Source organism: Moschus berezovskii, chromosome 5, assembly GCF_049115385.1.
Source record: "Moschus berezovskii isolate FMDL1 chromosome 5, NW_MosBer_1.0, whole genome shotgun sequence".
Taxonomy (NCBI): domain Eukaryota; kingdom Metazoa; phylum Chordata; class Mammalia; order Artiodactyla; family Moschidae; genus Moschus; species Moschus berezovskii.
This window is the reverse complement of record NC_142464.1, coordinates 100,214,938-100,234,462: the sequence shown is the minus strand read 5'-3', so window position 1 is coordinate 100,234,462 and position 19,525 is coordinate 100,214,938. Positions and strand designations below refer to the sequence as shown.

The 19,525-nt window shown below is 40.4% G+C and overlaps 1 protein-coding gene across 2 annotated transcripts in view; it reads left to right on the top strand.

Annotated features, from left to right (window-relative positions):
• Positions 1–1,928: 1,928 nt before the first annotated feature.
• Positions 1,929–19,525, top strand: part of SDAD1 (SDA1 domain containing 1) — a 35,126-nt gene continuing 17,529 nt past the window's right edge. The window contains exons 1-12 of one of the 2 annotated variants that reach the window (XM_088836394.1): positions 1,929–2,119; positions 6,633–6,737; positions 7,219–7,317; positions 9,755–9,865; positions 11,947–12,018; positions 12,107–12,207; positions 13,043–13,100; positions 13,634–13,708; positions 15,153–15,254; positions 15,810–15,879; positions 16,963–17,066; positions 19,194–19,251. In XM_088836394.1, the coding sequence (XP_088692520.1) occupies positions 2,030–2,119; positions 6,633–6,737; positions 7,219–7,317; positions 9,755–9,865; positions 11,947–12,018; positions 12,107–12,207; positions 13,043–13,100; positions 13,634–13,708; positions 15,153–15,254; positions 15,810–15,879; positions 16,963–17,066; positions 19,194–19,251 (1,045 nt within the window). In that variant the 5' untranslated portion in view covers positions 1,929–2,029. Of the gene's footprint in view, positions 2,120–6,632; positions 6,738–7,145; positions 7,318–9,754; positions 9,866–11,946; positions 12,019–12,106; positions 12,208–13,042; positions 13,101–13,633; positions 13,709–15,152; positions 15,255–15,809; positions 15,880–16,962; positions 17,067–19,193; positions 19,252–19,525 lie in introns of both variants that reach the window. The other variant, XM_088836395.1, reaches the window with a different exon arrangement.

The window sequence follows — 19,525 nt, the reverse complement described above, 5'->3', positions numbered from 1 at the left end:
CCTCACCTGCTATGAACTTAGGCAGTCAACTTGTCCCAGCCTGTTTCCTCATCTGCAAAGTACGGGTAATTTTAGCACCTATTTTAGAGGGCTCTTCTCAGGATTCAATACAAGTGAAGTGCTTGGAACAGGGTGAGGGATTAATTCATTCTCCACATATTTATTTTTGCATACTTTGAAATTGTGGAAATGTACTCTTTTTGAATGAACAGAATCTGAATTTAAAACTCTTGGAGAACAGTACTTACAAAGGTTTTAACAAAAGTGGTGTTTTAAATACAAATTCATTTTAAACCAGTCAACATGACTATATTTTATCCATTCTTTTCCTGAGTCACGTTGAGTGCTTGCTAAGTCGCTTCAGCCCTATCAGACTCTGCGACCCAGTGGACTGTAGCCTTCCAGTCCATGGGATTCCCTCCAGTCCTCTGTCCATGGGATTCTCCAGGCAAGAATACTGGAGGGTTGCCATTTCCTTCTCCAGGGGATCCTCTCGGCCCAGGGATCCAACTTGCATCTCCTGTGTCTCCTGCATTGGCAGGCAAATTCATTACCACTGTGCCACTTGGGTTGAAACAATTAAAAACAACACAAGAACAGGTATTTTAAATTATACAGGAAAACTAGTTTATGCCCCTCATTGATCTTTTTCACTCTCTCTAAAATAGGGTAGTGCTGTCTACTCCCCAGAGGCTTCCCAGGGGGCTCCAGTGGTAAAGAATCAGCCTGCCAATGCACGAGATGCAGGTAATGCGGGTTAGATCCCGGGGTAGAGAAAAGCCCTGGGCAGAAAAGAGACCTGGAGAAGGAAATGGCAACCCAATCCAGTATTCTTGCCTGGAAAATCCCATGGACAGAGGAGCCTGGCGGGCTACGGTCCATAGGGTCCCAGAGTCGGACACGACTGAAGTGACTCAGCTCACAACCACCCATCTACGCCCCATCGACACTTCGCTTCTAACTTTCAGTTCAGTTCAGTCGCTCAGTCTTGTCCGACTCTTTGTGACCCCATGGACTGCAGCACGCCAGGCTTCCCTATCCGTCACCAACTCCTGGAGTTTACTCAAACTCATGTCCATCGAGTGGGTGATGCCATCCAACCATCTGACCCTCTGTCGTCCCTTTCTCTTCCTCCCTTCAATCTTTCTCAGTGACTCACTTCTTCTCATCAGGTGGCCAAAGCGTTGGAGTTTCGCTTCAGCATCAATCCTTCCAATGAATATTCAGGGCTGATTTCCTTTAGGATGGACTGGTTTGATCTCCTTTCAGTCCAAGGGGCTCTCGAGAGTCTTCTCCAACAGCTTTGTCGAAAAGCATCAATTCTTCAGCGCTCAACTTTCTTTAAAACTTTAGGCTGTGAGGGTTTTTTGTTTGTTTGTTTGGGTAACTATTAAGTTTCGTCTGTCTGTTTCATGAGTGTTGGGATAGTGAAATAAACTATTGTGTGTGTGGGGGGGGGGTCTTCGCATTTCAGATTATTTCAGCGACGCTAGGTAGTAGCAGCAGAGAGGGCAATGGCACCCCACTCCAGTACTCTAGCCTGGAAGATCCCATGGACGGAGGAGCCTGGTAGGCTGCAGTCCATGGGGTCGCTAAGAGTCGGGGACGACTGAGCGACTTCACTTTCACTTTTCACTTTCATGCATTGGAGAAGGAAATGGCAACCCACTCCACTGTTCTTGCCTGGAGAATCCCAGGGACAGAGGAGACTAGTGGGCTGCCCTCTATGGGGTCGCACACGACTGAAGCAGCAGCAGCAGGTAGTAGCCGGGTTGGCTGAAGGAGGGGGGTAAAAATCAATACACCGTTGGCAGAGCAGGTCGGCCGCGAGAGTAAGTTTGACACTTTGAGGCTCCCGTAGTTAAGCTCGCTTGACGAACCAACAGGGCGCCGCCCGCCGAGCTACCCACGTGCTGTTTCCGGTCGTACACGGAAGCACGACTCCGAACCGCCGCTAAGTCGGTTGGAAGTTGCCGGCGTTGTGGGGTTTTCTTAAAACTGCTGGTCGCGGAGCCAGTCAGCCGCCAACATGTCTAGCAGAAACAATAACAAGCTGCCCAGCAACCTTCCGCAGTTACAGAATCTGATCAAGCGGGACCCGCCGGCCTACGTGGAGGAGGTGGGAATGCGGCGCGGTGACGCTGGAAACCCGGGTGGAGACGCTGGCTCTAGCGACGCGTGGGACGTATCCGGGATTCTGGCTCGCCGCGTGTTCGTCTCTTAAGTTCAGGGGTTCCCCGCGAGGAGAAAAGAGGTTAAGGGAGAGACATGGCTCAGGGTTCTTTTCCCACCCCTTGAAATCTGCTGCCTGTTTGGATTTTCTGCTTGCTCGGTAGACCCCGCTGCTACAGAAACACCTTTTAAAAGACCTCATTTTGCTTTATCTCCGGAACTTACTGAGGTGGAGAGACAAATGGTCCACCCCCTAATCTCCGACTTCCAGATAACTTTCTCAAGCCTTTTGTTTTCTGAAACCCCTAAATTGAATTAGTCATTAACACTTGATGAAACTTTTGTTGGAATACTTTGAATCTAAGTCTGTTTACGGGAGCCGGCGTTCTGTGCCAGGGACTGTGTTGGGAAGGGGGCGGATTCTCAAGTGTACGGGACAGACACAGGCGCTTGCTTGGTGGTGGAGGTGTTCAGTCGTTCAGTCGTGTCCACTCTTTGCGAACCCCTGTACTCCAACATGCCAGGCTTCCCTGTCCTTCACCTTCTCCCGGAGCTTGCTCAAACTCATGTCCGTTACATGAGTCGGTGATGCAGTCCAACCATCTCATCCCGTTGTCCCCTTCTCCTGCTTTCAATCTTTCCCAGCATCAGGGTCTTTTTTAGCTTGGTATATATATTTAAAACCAGATTCAGTCTCATCAGAAGCTGGCATGACCTGGATGTCAGAATTTAAGTCGGGAAAAGACAAAGTTAAAAATTAGAGATTAGATCCAGACTGTGACGGGCTTTGTATACTGACCTGATACAAATTGTGAACATTACGCGTGTTTGAGCTGAGAAGTGACAAAATGAAAGTGATGATTTTGATATTAATTTGGCACGTGCTTTCTTCCGACACCCATTTATCTGACAGGCATTAAACAGTTATCTGCTGCAATTGTTTGTGCAAATGGCTAACATAATTATTCGTCTTTTGATTGCCATTCTCATTTCCTCTTCTCCTTCAGATTTTCACTTAGAAATATTTATGTGAACTATTATTGTTGTTGTTGTTCAGTGGTTAAGTTGAATCCAACTTTGTGATGCCATGGACTGCAGCACTTATGGTCTCAGTGGTTTAGATCACCAGCAGAGAGAGCCTTTTGAAAGATTCAAGGGAGTGGAAATAAAGAGGAACAAATACAAGAAGTTAAGTAATGTAGGTGAGGATTTGAGATGTGTAAAGCAGTGAAAACCTTAGGGGCTTCCACAGTAGCTCAGCTGGTAAAGCATCCGCCTGCAATGCAAGAGACTCTGGTTTGATTTCTGGGTGGAGAAGTTTCCCTGGAGAAGGGATAGGCTACCCACTCCAGTATTCTTGGGCTTCCCTGGTGGTTCAGACCGTGAAGAATCCACCTGTAATGCGGTAGACCTGGGTTCGATCCCTGTGTTGGGAAGATCCCATGGAGGAGGGCGTGGCAACCTGCTCCAGTATTCTTGCCTGGAGAATCCCCATGTACAGAGGAGCCTGGCGGACTACATGTAGTCCATGGGGTTGCAAAGAATCGGACATGACTGAGCAACTAAGCACAGCCCAGCATAAACCATTAGACAAAGCATAGTTGAGAGTCTATACAATGCTGTATTTAAAAGCACTGGTTTCAGCACTAACTCTGTACTCTGGGCCTGCTGCTGCAGCTGCTAAGTTGCTTCCGTTCCGTTCCGTCGCTCAGTCGTGTCAGACTCTTTGCGACCCCGTGGACTGTAGCCTACCAGGCTTCTCCGTCCATGGGATTCTCCAGGCAAGAATACTGGAGTGGGTTACCGTTTCCTTCTCCAGGGGATCTTCCCGACCCAGGGATCGAACCCGGGTCTCCCGCATTGGAGGCAGACGCTTTAACCTCTGAGCCACCAGGGAAGCCCTAAGTTGCTTCAGTCACGTCCAACTCTGTGCGACCCCATAAACGGCAGCCCACAAGGCTCCCTGTCCCTGGGATTCTCCAGGCATTCCTTCTCCAATGCATGAAAGTGAAAAGTGACAATGAAGTCGCTCAGTCATGTCCGACTCTTAGCGACCCCATGGACTGCAGCCTACCAGGCTCCTCCGTCCATGGGATTTGCCAGGCAAGAGTACTGGAGTGGGTTGCCGTTGCCTTCTCCGACTCTGGGCTTGCTATTGACCAATTGTATAACCAGAGATTTAACCACCTGAGCCTATGTGTATTATAATGTGTGAAGAGATAATAGCTACCTCAGAGGAGTACCCATCCATTCCCTTAAGAAATTCTTATACAAATTCACACATATTGTATCTCCTGTGTGTTAGTATTTATAATTCTAAGCACTCAGGGTACTGGGCTTCCCAGGTGGCTCAGTGGTAAAGAATCCACCTGCCAAGCAGGAGATGCAAGAGACACAGGTTTGATCCCTGGGTTGGGAATATCCCCTGGAAAAGGAAATGGCAACCCACTCCAGTATTCTTGCCTGGAAAATTCTAATTTCCAGGAGCCTGGCACACTGCAGGCCATCGGGTTGCAAAAAGTCAGACACGACTTACCAACTCAGTCACCACCACCAAACACTCAGGATGCAATGATAAATAAGATATGAGAGCCTTCTTCTCTTGGATTTATATTCTAATGATGGAAGACATAGAGTGGTAAGAGTTATGAAGAAAGTAAAACTGGATATGAATATGTTAGGATTGGAGGCTTTTGATTTGGCTGCCATAAACAGGGAAGGCTTTTCTGCTGTGATATTGAGACAGATCAAGAACATTCTAGATAGGGAGAATAGGAAGTGTAGAAGCTTTCAGTGGAGAAGAGGTAGAGAGGCGGCCGGTGTGGCTAACATGTAATGAACACAGACAAGAGTAGTGTAATATGACCTGGGAAATGCAGGCAGACAGAGATTGGGTCATGTGGGGCCCTTGAAAACTTGGTAAAGAGTTAAGATTTTACTCTTGGTGTGTTAGGGAGCCATTGAAGAGTTTTAAGCAGATGTCTGACATGATCTGATATATATTATTAAAAATTTACTCTGGAGGTTATAGGTTGTTGAGCAGCAAGATTGCAAGCAGGGTAACTAATGTAATAGCTGTCAGAATGGCCTAGGTGAGGGTTGGTGGTACCCCTGGAATTATCAACAGAAGTGGAGAGAAGTGAACAGATTGAGACTGGCTCTCATGGAAATGGAGAAATGGAGCTAGTAGAACTTCCAGATGGAGTGGACATGGGGCATAAGGAAAAAGGAAGGAAGAATGATTCATGTGTTTTTATTTCTGTGTCTGGGTATTTGACAAATACTATTTAGTACCTATTGTGTACTCGGTACTGGGACTATGGTAGTGAGCTATACAGATAAAAATACCTTTTTAATTATTTTGTAGTCATCTAGGGAAGAAGTGGGATAAGGATCTTGCCAGGAGGACTCTGAGTAATGGGGCCCTCTCTTCACTTGTCAGTGGCATTGTGGAGTCAAGAGAAGTAGGGTCTTAGCTGAAGCACGTAGGGGCTGCAGGTCTCCCTCTTTGATTCCTACTCTTGGAGAAAACTGGAGGCCTAGCAGTTTTGAAGGGAAATCGGGGTCATGTGTTTTAACCAAGCTAAGTTTAAGATGTCTGTTAGACAGCTCAACTGTCAGTTGTGTACGTGAATTTGGAGTTCACTGAACCAGTCAGGGGTGGTAATATAAAAAAATATTCATCCTAAGTGTCCCTCTTTCTCCCCTCCCCTTCCCCCTCTTCTCCATTCTCTCCCTCTCTATCTCACAGAAACACGCATCGTTTGAAGCCATGACCTAGGCATGGAGAGTGGGTGTAGGGCAGAGAACTGAGAGCTCGGGAGTTCCAGCATTAGATTATTGGTTTGTTATTCAAATTAAACATAATTAAATGAAATAATGTACATGATGAGTTTGGCACATAGCAAGTACTGAATAAAGGGGAGCTGTTATCAGTATTATTTCTGTGTGTCTGTCTATTGCTTTTGCCTATTAACACATCTTATCTAGAAGTCCAGGGTAAAATCATAATTATTATTTAAAAGAAGAAGGAAATTTTGACTGGAGAGCTTCATATACTTGAGATGTAATTTTACATTTTATTGCCCATTTTCTGATTCATATGTTTTTGCAGGTGTTGGGGCTCCATATCATAGACAATACAGTAGAGGATCATTTAGATAGTAAATGGCAGTATAGAGCCAGATCTGAGTCGTTGACTCTTGTTTCACTGTTCTTCATATCTTTAGACCTAGATTTTTAAAGCTAAGGGAAAGGGTCTTTAGATTACCTGTGATGTGCACAGATTTTTCAAAACTCATTTTGAAGAATACTGATAAAGGAAAACATAGTGTTTTTACATACCTTTACCACATCTTTTTCTCAATGCCACTATCAAAGATTTCTAAGTAATTTTTTTTTTCTGTACTGAGAAAGTCTTGTGATAGAAGGTGACCAATTTAAATTTTATTTTTCTACAGTTTCTACAGCAGTATAATCACTACAAGTCCAATGTGGAGATTTTCAAATTACAACCAAATAAACCCAGGAAAGAACTGGCAGAGCTGGTGATGTTTATGGCTCAGGTAAGAAGGTTTTTTTTTTTTTGCGGGGTGGGGGGGAGGTAAATCACAGACCAGTTGCACACAGCTTGCAGAATATTTTCCCACTTATACCCAATCTCATTCTATTTGTAATTGGAAACCTATTTTTTAAAAATTTTTTTTTTACTTTCCCTTTTTGCAAATTTTATTTTTCTCCTCTGTTAGAGGATTTCACTGGAACTTTTCACAGAACCAACCAGAGCAAAAAAAGCTTTCAAACTGTTTGTTTTCTTCAAATTCATCATAAAAGCAGATTCTGAATCATGTCATATAATTTACTAAGACTAGAAGAAATATGAAAGGAGTCAGAGAGATTAGTGTGTAGAAGAGAAAGAGATGACTTGGAGCATCTACTTCTGTGAAACATAGCCTTTTACTCTCCTTTTGCAGAACATCCTTAATCTGTGCGTATGAATTATAGCAGAGAAAGGAAAACTTCAGAAGAGCCTTTGCTTTGTTACAGATTAGTCACTGTTATCCGGAACATTTAAGTAACTTTCCTCAAGAACTGAAAGATCTTCTCTCCTACAACCATACGGTCTTGGATCCAGATCTCCGAATGGTAGGACCAGTACTTGGGTTGATAAATTGTTCTGTGATCATATGTGGATATAATATGTGTTGATATTTAAATGAGAACCGTCTGTCATCTAAACATCTTTCTAAACCATTGATCAGTGTGTCACCCGTTCATTAAAACTCATCTGTGCTTCTCATTTACACAGAAAACAACTCAACTTACTAACTTAGCCTGTAAATCCTTACATGATCTGCTTCCTGCTTGTGTTTCTGACCTCCTCTCCCTTTCTGCTACATTCCCCTCTGATCTCTCTGTTCTGCCAGCCTGCTAACCCTGCCAGGATGTCTTTTCCCCGTTTTGAGTAGGTGATTCCTCTTAGTCATTCAAATCTCATATGCATGAAGAACCCTAATTACAACTTATAGTATTTATAAAGCTGAATTGAGACATTTATCCAGTAAGTAGCCAGTTTGTGCATTTTTAAACATTGTTACTTGGGTGACTTGACATTGGGTCCCTTTTACTTGGCTAGTGCTTCCACCTATAGAGAATATCAGGTGTGATGGCCCCCAGCTGCCCTTTCTCTAGAGCACTGTCTTCAGCTGAATAGGAGCCCTAGCCCTTGAGGGGTGGCCCTTCCAGCCCGTAGGTCTAGACTAACCCAGAGGTTCAAGAGCCCAACCCTTCCCACAGGGTGGATCCAACTCCAGGGCTTCTCTGTAATCAGACTAAAGCTTGTCTCCAGCCACAGATACATCCTTGCCCAGCTTTTTTCTCTGCCTTCTCGTGCTTTCTTTCCTTCCTTTCTAGAAAAGAGCACACACTGGAGAAACCTCCAGTGAATTGCGCTCTGATGCTAGGGAACCCAATCAGAGGCATTATTTAAAACTTATACATCAGCTTTTCAAACATCTTTACAGCTGGTAGAACTTACACAAAAATTATGGTCACAAAGCATACTAATATCCTTTACCAAAACTTATAAAAATGCTAAGTCTGTAGATTCAACTTATTCTTTCATTTTCATTTTCTTATTCTTATAATCTTATTCTTATATTCTCAACTTATTCTTTCATTTTCCCAAGCTTTCTATAATTGTATTTTTATACTTCTCTAGAATTATCTTAATTTGGTTAGGCCCCAAAGAAAAAGAGTACCTTCTCAGCACAGCCTGAGAGGCTTCAGACTTGAACCATTATGGAAGACTTTTACTTATGTCATGGATTTTTCAAGTCCTTGTGGGCCATACAGATTTTGAGTGTAGAGACTTACTGTCTTTCCAAGTAATTAGGTTTTCTTTGTTTTGTGTGCTAACAGTATCCAACCAAATTGGTCTGCAGGCATTGTTAAATAAATGTGTGTATTATTTCTTTGTAGTGTTTTATGATGACTAGTAGGTTTTTTAAAAATTAGGAGATTTCTAGGAAACAAGGGATTGAATCAGTATAATTAGTATTCCTCTTTAGAGGAATCATTAGAACACAATGGTAATTCTGTTTTAATTAGCTGTAGTGGTAACCACCAATCCTTTTCAACTCCTGGACTTTTTCCTAGCCTATTTGCTATTTTTCTAGGACTTTTTGAATCATTCCCAAATTTTTGTTCACTCTTTCCTGCTTACATAGGTATAATCAACTGTGTTTTTTTAGTGGAAGAAACAAAATACACATGTATATTAACATTTACTTACTTAATGAAATCATGGTTTATTATTTATTTATTATGTTATTTTTAAATAACATTTGCATATTTAATAAAATTTCTATTTCTCTATCTTTGACATCATAGGTACCTATTATTTAAGTTCAAATTGTCACAACCTGGCCAGTCCTTTTAACCATGCTCATGATGTGTTTGAAAGCATCCTTGCATTCTGGCAGAAATAGTTCCAAATCCTTTCCTGCTGTTTTGTCTGCCCCAAGACTTGAAATCAACTATTCGCCAAGGATCGCTTGTTCCATCTAATGGAGAATCGTGTTAGAGGCCAAAATTCGGGGGGTTAAGGGTACCCCAGTGAGAGTGCTGCAACTGCCATTGGGCTGTTCTTACTGCTAACAGTACTTCAAAAAAAAAGTGCCTTGTAAAGTCACAAATTCAGATTGATTATTCCAGTTTAGTGTATTATGTTATTGTTCCCCACCTTTCTTATGTCTGTGGATTCACTGATCACTAGCATTTTATGTTGGTACCTCCTTGACCTCCTGTGTAAAGGAGCCCTCCCTCAGTCACTGTGTAGTAATTATACCACCCTGTTTTATTTCCTTCCTGAGATTCACCTGTTAGTATGCTTACTTGCTTGTCTGTCCCCTCTTCTGCTCCACCCCCAGTGTAAGATCCACAAGGGCAGAGACTTCCTGTTCTGTTCCAATGCCTGGAATAACACCTAGTTAGTAGAAGATACTAAGCAGTTTGGGGATGTTCCTCCTCCATTTTGTCATCTTTATCATTGTCTTATAGTATTTTTTTTTCTTTTCCTGAGACATTTTGCAAAGCTTTAATCTTGCTGAGAAATAAGAATCTCATCAATCCATCAAGTTTGCTGGAACTCTTCTTTGAACTTCTACGTTGCCACGATAAGCTTCTGCGAAAGGTAAAGAACAAAACCACTCCCTACCCCCATATGTCATTTTTCCTTGCAGTGACATAAAACTTATAGTTTGGAGTCTCTTGAATTCTTGAGGCTTCGTATCATTGGAAACAGCTAAGAAATAATTTTAATAGGAAAAAGTTGAGCATTGTGTGCAGGGCAATATAGTGGTAATAGCTAATGTTCATTGTTTACTTTTTGCTGGGTTACCATTTTCAGAGCATTTTACATATTTTTTACTCACAAAGTGCTATGAGATAGGGCTTATTATTGTTATTTTTTCACAGATGAAAAATTCAAGGCACAGAGAGAGAGTAATGTGCGCAGGTCACACAGCTCCTGCAGGAGCATAAACCAGGCAGCCTAGCTCTAGAGCCCAGTCCCTTTTCCGCTGCATGGTACTGACCAGCTAAGACAGACCTTTTTTGTTATTTATATTTCCCTGTGACTTTATGTTTGCTTTACATAAAATCACTTTATGTGATTTTATATATAAGTTAGACCAGGAGCTGAAGGTTTGTGAAAGAATTTTCAGAAAGAGAAACTAAAGTTTACATTCATTAACTTAAATTTTTTTTCAAAGTGTTAAGAGACTGTATTCATTTGATTTTAGCAATTATACCTCTTGATCTAACTTGTGGAATAAAAGTAATCCATATTTTGGGTACCAATATTTGCATGCGTTTAGGGGAGTAATTTTATTTTTCTGGGCTCCAAAATCACTGCGGATGGTGATTACAGCCATGAAATTAAAAGACGCTTACTCCTTGGAAGGAAAGTTATGACCAACCTAGACAGCGTATTAAAAAGCAGAGACATTACTTTGCCAACAAAGGTTCGTCTACTCAAGGCTATGGTTCTTCCAGTGGTCATGTATGGATGTGAGAGTTGGACTGTGAAGAAAGCTGAGCGCCGAAGAATTGATGCTTTTGAACTGTGATGTTGGAGAAGATTCTTGAGAGTCCCTTGGACTGCAAGGACGTCCAACCAGTCCATTCTAAAGGAGATCAGTCCTGGGTGTTCATTGGAAGGACTGATGCTAAAGCTGAAACTCCAGTGCTTTGGCCACCTCATGCGACAAATTGACTCACTGGAAAAGACTCTGATGCTGTGAGGGATTGGGGGCGGGAGGAGAAGGGGACGACAGAGAATGAGATGGCTGGATGGCATCACCGACTCGATGGACATGAGTTTGAGTGAACTCCAGGAGTTGGTGATGGACAGGGAGGCCTGGCGTGCTATGATTCACGGGGTCGCAGAGTCGGACGCGACTGAGTGACTGAACTGAGCTGAACTGAGGGGAGTAACTTTCCTGTTTAAAAAAAATAACGATTTTATTGAAATAATAGTGTAATTCACATACAGTTCATCCATTTAAAGTGTACAATTCATTGGTGTTTAGTACATTCAGAGTTTTGCAACCATCACAGTCGATTTTAGACATCATAACCTTGAACTGAACTGAACCTTGAAAGAAACCTCATTCCCATTAGCAGTTACTCCCGTCCTCCCATCTGTCCTCCCATCTGTCCCAGCCCTAGGCAACCACCAATGTACTCTTGGTCGCTACAGATTTGCCTACTCTGCATGTTTCTTATAAATGGAATCATATAATGTGCGCTTTTTGTGACTGGCTTCTTTCACTTAGCATAGTGTTTCAGAGTACCTCCATGTTGTAGCTTGTGTCAGCACCTCATTCCTTTTTGTTGCCAAATAATGTTTCATTGTCTGGTTATACCACTTTTTGTTTATTCACTCATCAGTTAATGAACATTTATGTTGTTTTCACTTTCTGGCTGTTAAGAATAATGCTACTGTGAATATTTGTGTAAACATTGGAAATATATTTTCATATCTCTTGGGAATTTAACCAGGAGTGGATTTGTTGGTCATGTACCTCTATATTTAACCTTTTGAGGGTAACTTTCGTTTAGCTGCTTTTTTTGTTATGTTTGTTTTTTGTCTCTTTTGTGATAGAATGAAAAACGGGTAAACTAAATCCTCCTGTACATTTATATTTCTCTCCAAATAAAGTGAGATTAGAAATGTCGGTTGATTTGCATGTTTTTGTTTCTTTTCCACAGACTTTATACACTCATATTGTGACTGATATCAAGAATATAAATGCAAAACATAAGAACAATAAAGTGAATATAGTAAGTACCCTTTTGTTTTCCATGTTTGCAGCATTGCACTGCAGTATTGTGCAATATATTGAGCCTTCTTTCTCCACTTTTCCTTCAGGTATTGCAGAATTTCATGTATACCATGTTAAGAGATAGCAATGCAACTGCAGCCAAAATATCTTTGGATGTCATGATTGAACTCTACAGAAGAAACATCTGGTAATATATATGTACTTATCTCTTGACAAATAGGCTTGTATACATCTGTAATTACCACAGAACATATACGCAAATATATTTCTTGATTTTGAGCTCTTTAATATATCACTGATATAGATTAAGTTGGAAGTAAAAATACAGAGGACCCCCACCTGCTAATGCCAGAGACAAAGAGACATGGGTTCAATCCCTGGGTTGGGAAGATCCCCTGGAAAAGGAAATGGCAACCCATTCCAGTATTCTTGCTTGGGAAATCTAATGGACAGAGGAGCTTGGCAGGCTAAGGTCTATAGGGTCACAAGGAGATAATCACATTTAATATGATATTTCCTCTTGTCTTTTCTTTAATATGAATGTTGAAGTATGGTTGGAATTTTTGCTGTATTGTAGTTTTTCTTATTTTCTCCCCCCCAATTTATCTTGAGTAGGGTTTATATTGGAGAAGGAAATGGCAACCCACTCCAGTGTTCTTGCCTGGAGAATCCCAGGGATGGGGGAGCCTGGTGGGCTGCCGTCTATGGGGTCGCACAGAGTCAGACACAACTGAAGCAACTTAGCAGCAGCAGCAGGGTTTATATGTCATTTAAAATCCTTCAAAAAAACCCACTTTTTAATGTCTGCATAGCTTTCTGACACACAACTGGGCTAGAATTAAAGTGGGCTAGAAATGTTCACCTATAGTTGGCTATTTACCAACCCATGACTTTTTGAAATAGTACAAACTATAAATTTTAACATGTCAGAAGTGTTTATTATTTATTTTGTGCCATTGTCTATGCTGCCAAGTACAGTAGAATGAAAATTTACTTTAAAACACTCAACTATCTTCCCCCAGGAATGACGCCAAAACTGTCAATGTGATCACAACGGCCTGTTTCTCTAAGGTCACCAAGGTGAGCTCCTGCAGGGCTGTGTGAAGACACCATCGGTAGGTAGTTCCTTCTCTAGCTGAAAGGTGAAGGAGAGAAGTGGGTGTGCAAGGGAGCGGTGGTGTGCAGACACACTGTCAAAACTGTGCTCAGGCTGCTTCCCTGGTTTATCTGTGCTCTAGAACAGTCAAACAAAATTAAGACTTTTTAAAATGCTATTAAAGCCTTAGCATTTATTTTATGTTTTCCCCTGTAATTCTTGACTGTTCTTTTATTGGGCTCAGACAAAGCTGAAAGAAATTTAAGGGCATGTTTGACTTTCTGTTAGAAGGGCTGTATCACTTTTCTTATGGGGGATGTAGAAGTTCTTGACCGGCTGCTTAAAGGATAACAGCCATGTAGAGCCTGGCTAAGAAAGATGAGCCCAAATCCTACCATTCTTCTCTCCACCCCCCTTCACATCCTAGTTCATATGCATGTATAAAATATAGACAGAAGTATTTATTCTTTGTTGTAAGCTGGGATGAGTAATTGACTTTGTCTGAACTGGTCTTTAGATATTAGTTGCTGCTTTGACATTCTTCCTTGGGAAAGATGAAGAGGAGAAACAAGACAGTGACTCAGAATCTGAGGTTAGTTTAACCACAGATACTTTTGAACTTTACAGTTTATCAGGTTTTATTATTGTTCTCAGAGTATATCGTTAAAGTTAGAAACTTCTATGCTACCTTTATCCATTATTGAGTTCTGCCATGCTGAGATTTTGTTCTATTTAGATTTTGTCCTGAATGGACAAAATCTTCAGTAAGATTGGTTAAATAACTAATAGAACTGAGATTCATTCAGTCTTGTTCTTTCTAAAGCTGTACCTATATCTCACTGTTTAAACCTAGAATAAAAATGACTGCCAATATATTTTTGAGGTTAAACATCATGGAAGTTTATAGAGTGGAGAAAGAAAGTTGTATGCGTGTGTGTGTTCTAAGTCTCTTCAGTCATATCCGACTCTGTGACCCTAAAGACTATAGCCTGCCAGGCTCCTCTGTCCATGGAATTCTCCGGGCAAGAACACTGGAGTGGGTTGCCATGCCCTCCTTCAGTGGATCTTCCCAACCCAGGGATCCAACTCACATCTCTGTATCTCCTGCATTGGCAAGCAGGTTCTTTACCATTAGCGCCACCTGGGAAGCCCTGGGTGGTATGGCATCTTTAAAAGGAAGAATCAGGATTTATGATGTCATGAAATTTTTTTTTGTTAAAAATACTTCTATTAAGATGAAAAATTCCAAAAAAAGTCCCTTCTCATTTTTGCATTTTGGTAATAATACTGGAATATGAAATAACATCTTGTAATTTGTTTAGTTATTATTTTATTAAATAATGTATGAACAATACATTCCTACTGTAAAAAATTTCAGATGTTATAGATATAATAAAAGTTTTCTCAGTCCTTTCTTATTCCTTTCCCACCTCCGTTTTCACAGATAACCGTTCGTTTCTCATGCATATTTATGTGGACATGTGTACATATTGTCTTATGTGTGTAGTCTGTTTTTAAAATATATATAAACAATATATTTTATTTTGCACCGTGTTTTCTTTGTGATGACATATATATAGATCGATAGATGTATCAGTGCCTTTGGATAGTCTTCTACTTGTACATATAGATCTAGCTCAGTATTTTAACCTCCACATAACGTTTCAGAATATGCAATGAATGTAGTGTAGATTCAGCATTTCCCTATTGATAAAGACTTGTTTCCAGGTTTGTTTTTTTCCTTCAAATAAAAACATACTTGCCTTCTGTCTATATATTATACTTCAATAAAAACTCAAAGCAGAAAAGCAAGTTAGTGCTGTAGTGGAAATCTTCGTATGTGCCTGTTTCTGCACATGGGCATATATTTTATTCATTTTTTTTAAAGTTGTGTTTATTTTTCATAGCTTCATGGAAAAAGTACAAATACAAAGAAGTGACTGAAAGGGTTATTCTCTGCTCTTATGCAAGGGTTATTCTCTGCTCTTATGCAGATTTTCCTTGTTGATGGTTTTACAAAGTAGTTTTTTCTTCAGGATGAAGGACCAACAGCAAGAGACCTGCTTGTGCAGTATTCCACTGGGAAGAAAAGCTCTAAAAACAAGAAAAAGTTGGAAAAGGCTATGAAAGTCCTCAAGGTGAGACTCATACCTAGGAAAGGAGATGGAATTCATTAAAATGCACAATAAGTGGTCTTTAGCAAAAGCTTTTAGGCATTTGAAATAAAGTAGCATTTTTGTTAAAGACTTAGAAATGTGTGATGAATTTTTAAGCCCGATTTTTTTAGATGAATAATTGTTCTCAGCTCTAGCAAAGTCTGTGACTTGAAAATTAATTTGATTAAATTCATTTTTATTTGTTTTGATCATGTCTTCTCAGAAGAGAACACAAATTAAGTAAATCTTATATTTTGTAGTGATTATTTGAAGTCATTAATTTGCCCCTAGTTTGTTTTTTAATGTTTATATTTCCAAATCCCTATAAATCTCACAGGTGCTAATAGCTGGAACATTCCCAAGCTGACTCTTAGAAGACTTAAAGCACCTTTAGTTCTTCTAGTTGAAAGAAAGGTTTTTGGAACAAAGATTTTTTTTTTTTTTTTTCTTTTTAAATAGTGTGATAGACTTGGTAACAGCCTAGGGCCTCTTCACTATAATTCAGAATGTAAATATTTTCCTCTCCCTTTCTTTCAGAAACATAAAAAGAAGAAAAAACCAGAGGTGTTTAACTTCTCAGCTATTCACTTGATTCATGATCCCCAAGGTACTATAATTATGACCTCCCAAGTTCCTTGTTGGCTTTATCTGCCTATTTAGCTTCCTAACTTCTAGGTTATCAGAGAATATAAAATCCCTGGCACTTAATAAATAAATGCTAAAATGTTGCCTGTTGGTTGTGGCCTAAAGAATTATGTTCTAAAGCAGGGATTCCCAGCCCACAGCAAAATAAGAAAAATGTGGGGGAACAGCTCTCTTCGCAATTCATGTCTCTCATAATGCAGTAATAGCAGGACATTGTACTTGACCAAATGAAAAATTAACAATCTCTTGTTATTCCCGTTTTGTTTTGTTTTAAAACCGGCGGGTGGAAACCTAAAATTTGGGAAACCTGTTCAAGAACACTAGTTCTCAAACTAGATTGCACATGAAATCAGTTGGGGAATTTTATGAAACTATGCTGGTACTTAGGTCTTGTTATTCCCAGAGACTGATTAGTTGATATGGGGTATGATTGGGCAATGGGGTTGTTGTTTTGTTTGTTTTAGAGTAGATCCCTGTTGGTTATCTATTTTAAACATAACAGTGTGTTTTACATGTCAATCCCAAACTCCAAATCTATCCCTCCCCTGACAATGGGGCTTTTAAGTGCTTTCTGTGGTCCAGTTTACTGACCCTTCCTCTCAGTCAATGTTCCTCAAACTTTACGGCATATACAAACCACTGTGGGATCCTATTAAAGTACAGATTCTGATTTTCAGTAGGTTTGGGGATAGGTCCTGAGTTTCAGTGTTTGTAATAAGCTACACAGTGGACAGCTGTGGGTGGTCTGTAGACCACATTTAAGAAGCAGGGTCTTAGAGTGTTTGTCAAACAGTCACTCAAATGTTGATGCTGAAAATCTTGGGAATCCTTAAGACTTAACTTTGGGCACCTTTGAAGGTATATTTGCTTGTGTGTAAGTGTTTTCACCTGTCCTGTCATACCATCCTGGTTCTGCAGAGTGATTTCAGGCACAATCACGCTAGAGTCAATGATCAAACTACTGCTTTTCTCTACAGTCATTGGATAATAATTGTGCAGACCATGGGCCCACAGTATATGTCTCTGATCATTTTCTTCTTTGCAGATTTTGCAGAAAAGCTACTGAAGCAGCTGGAGAGCTCCAAGGAGAGGTTTGAAGTGAAGATGATGCTCATGAACCTCATCTCCAGATTGGTGGGAATTCACGAGGTTTGAATTGCATTGAGTTTCTCTTGATGAATATTAGAAGTAGAATTATTCTTGGTAAAAGTACACTAAGGTAGAGCGGTGGCTTAATTTTATCCTCGCATACCATTTCAACCCATATAGTTTACAAAAGGATAAAATCTTTCACTAGAAAACAGCTGTTTTTGTCACTTTTCCTTATCAGTAAGTATGAAGGTTGAATCGTACACGTATTCAGTTTATAGACAGACTGTTTTGTTCTTTTTTTTAACTTCCTTTTATTTACCTTTGTTTCACTTATACTTTTTTCTGAATCAACACAGCCCACATACTTTTATCAACTGTTTCTATGTTTCACCATTTACCCCTTCATAGCTTTCCTGACTTCCAGCTTACTCACTTAACAAAGCTGAATTCTCTGATTATTCATTTGATATTAAATAAGATTGCACGAACTCTTTGGTGGTATAATGTATGTATACTGTGTATACATATGGAAACCTCAAACATACTCAGACTATCTGCCTTTATAGAACAGGAGGAATTCTCCAAAATTCAGGTCATGAAGAAATGAGCACTGAGGTTGTTCTTGTCATTTTGCTCTTGTGATTAGTTCTCTTCAGATTGTCATTGAATATGTTGCTTTATTAAAAAAAAAAAAAGTAGTAGAGGCTTCTTTATTGAATATCATGCAGTATAGACAGATACCAAGATAAAAATGAGAGTAGACTTGAGTGAATATACTTATTCCATTTCTAAAAGAAAAATTTAACATTTTAAGAATAAATTGCTTTTTCTCCATGGGCTGCAGTTCTAAAGCAGGATCATCCAGTCAATTCTTGTTACATTTGTGTAGTAATTTCAAGTCACACATGAATTTGAGCTAATAGAAAAGCAAAAGTGATTCGTAACTGAAGTCTGATTTGATGGAAATGAAAACTGGAGCTTCACAACTGACTGCAATTAAACATCCATCTCTATATCAAACACAAGTCTTGCCATTTAGTTTTCCGGTCCTACTTTTGCTCTGTGACTAAAATAGAAAAAAAAATTATTCTCACATGATGAGCTTTGAAAAAGACTAGGCCATCTCCAAAGTTTTCTTCTTGAAGTTAAAGATTACAGTTGCTTTAATAACTGGATCCTCATCACTTTCATCTAGGTAGTTCAGTTCAATTCAGTCACTCAGTTGTGTCCAACTCTTTGCAACCCCATGAATCACAGCACGCCAGGCCCCCCTGTCCATCACCAACTCCCGGAGTTTACTCAAGCTCATGTCCATTCAGTCAGTGATGCCATCCAGCCATCTCATTCTCTGTCGTCCCCTTCTCCTCCTGTCTTCAATCTTTCCCAGCATCAGGGTCTTTTCAAATGAGTTTCAGCTTCAACATCAGTCCTTCCAATGAACACCCAGGACTGATCTCCTTTAGGATGGACTGGTTGGAACTCTTTGCAGTCCAAGGGACTCTCAAGAGTCTTCTCCAGTACCACAGTTCAAAAGCATCAATTCTTCAGCACTCAACTTTCTTTATAGTCCAACTCTCACATGCATACATGACTACTGGAAAAATCATAGCCTTGGCTAGAGAGACCTTTGTTGGCAAAGTAATGTCTCTGCTTTTCAATATGCTGTCTAGGTTGATCATAACTTTCCTTCCAAGGAGTAAGTGTCTTTTAATTTCATGGCTGCAGTCACCATCTGCAGTGATTTTGGAGCCCCCATCTAGGTGGAGCTCAGAGTAATTTCTCCAGTGTGGTTCGATTGGTATCCAATAACAAAACTAGACTGTGGGTTTTTTTGGTGATCAGATTACACTAGCTATTCAGGTTTGAATTACTATTACCTTTGAAGACTAAAAAATTGCTCTGTAGCCACACCAATTTAAAAGTAGAATGTTGCATTTTGACTGCCTTTCTTCCCTTGGTTTTGTGTACACTTTCTGCCTTGCAATAATGAGGATAGGAACATAGCCTTCCTTTCCTTGGTTAATACAGTGCACTGAATCATCCTGGATCACTCATACTTGTTGAGCGGGGAAAAAAAAATGACTCCCAGTTAGTTAAGCTTGGTGATATAATTACATCATGGAGCATTGAAACTGCATCTCAGCAGAGTTTATATATTAAGTTTGTGCATTCTTTTCTCCACAGCTTTTTCTCTTCAACTTCTACCCCTTTGTGCAGAGGTTTCTACAGCCTCACCAGAGAGGTAAGACTTCCACTTGCTGTGTTCCTTTAGTGGCCTTGGGGTTAGAATAACCGTTCAGAGTCTTTTGGAATTACAGTTACTGTGTCCAACTCTTGTGACCCTATAGACTGTAGCCATCTGTCCATGGGATTCTCCAGGCAAGAATACTGGAGTGGATTGCCATTTCCTTCTTCAGGGGATCTTCCTGACCCAGGAATCAAACCCGGGTCCCCTGCATTGCAGGCAGAATCTTTATATATATTGCTTCTTTAAAGGGAGAGTGTGTGTGTATGTG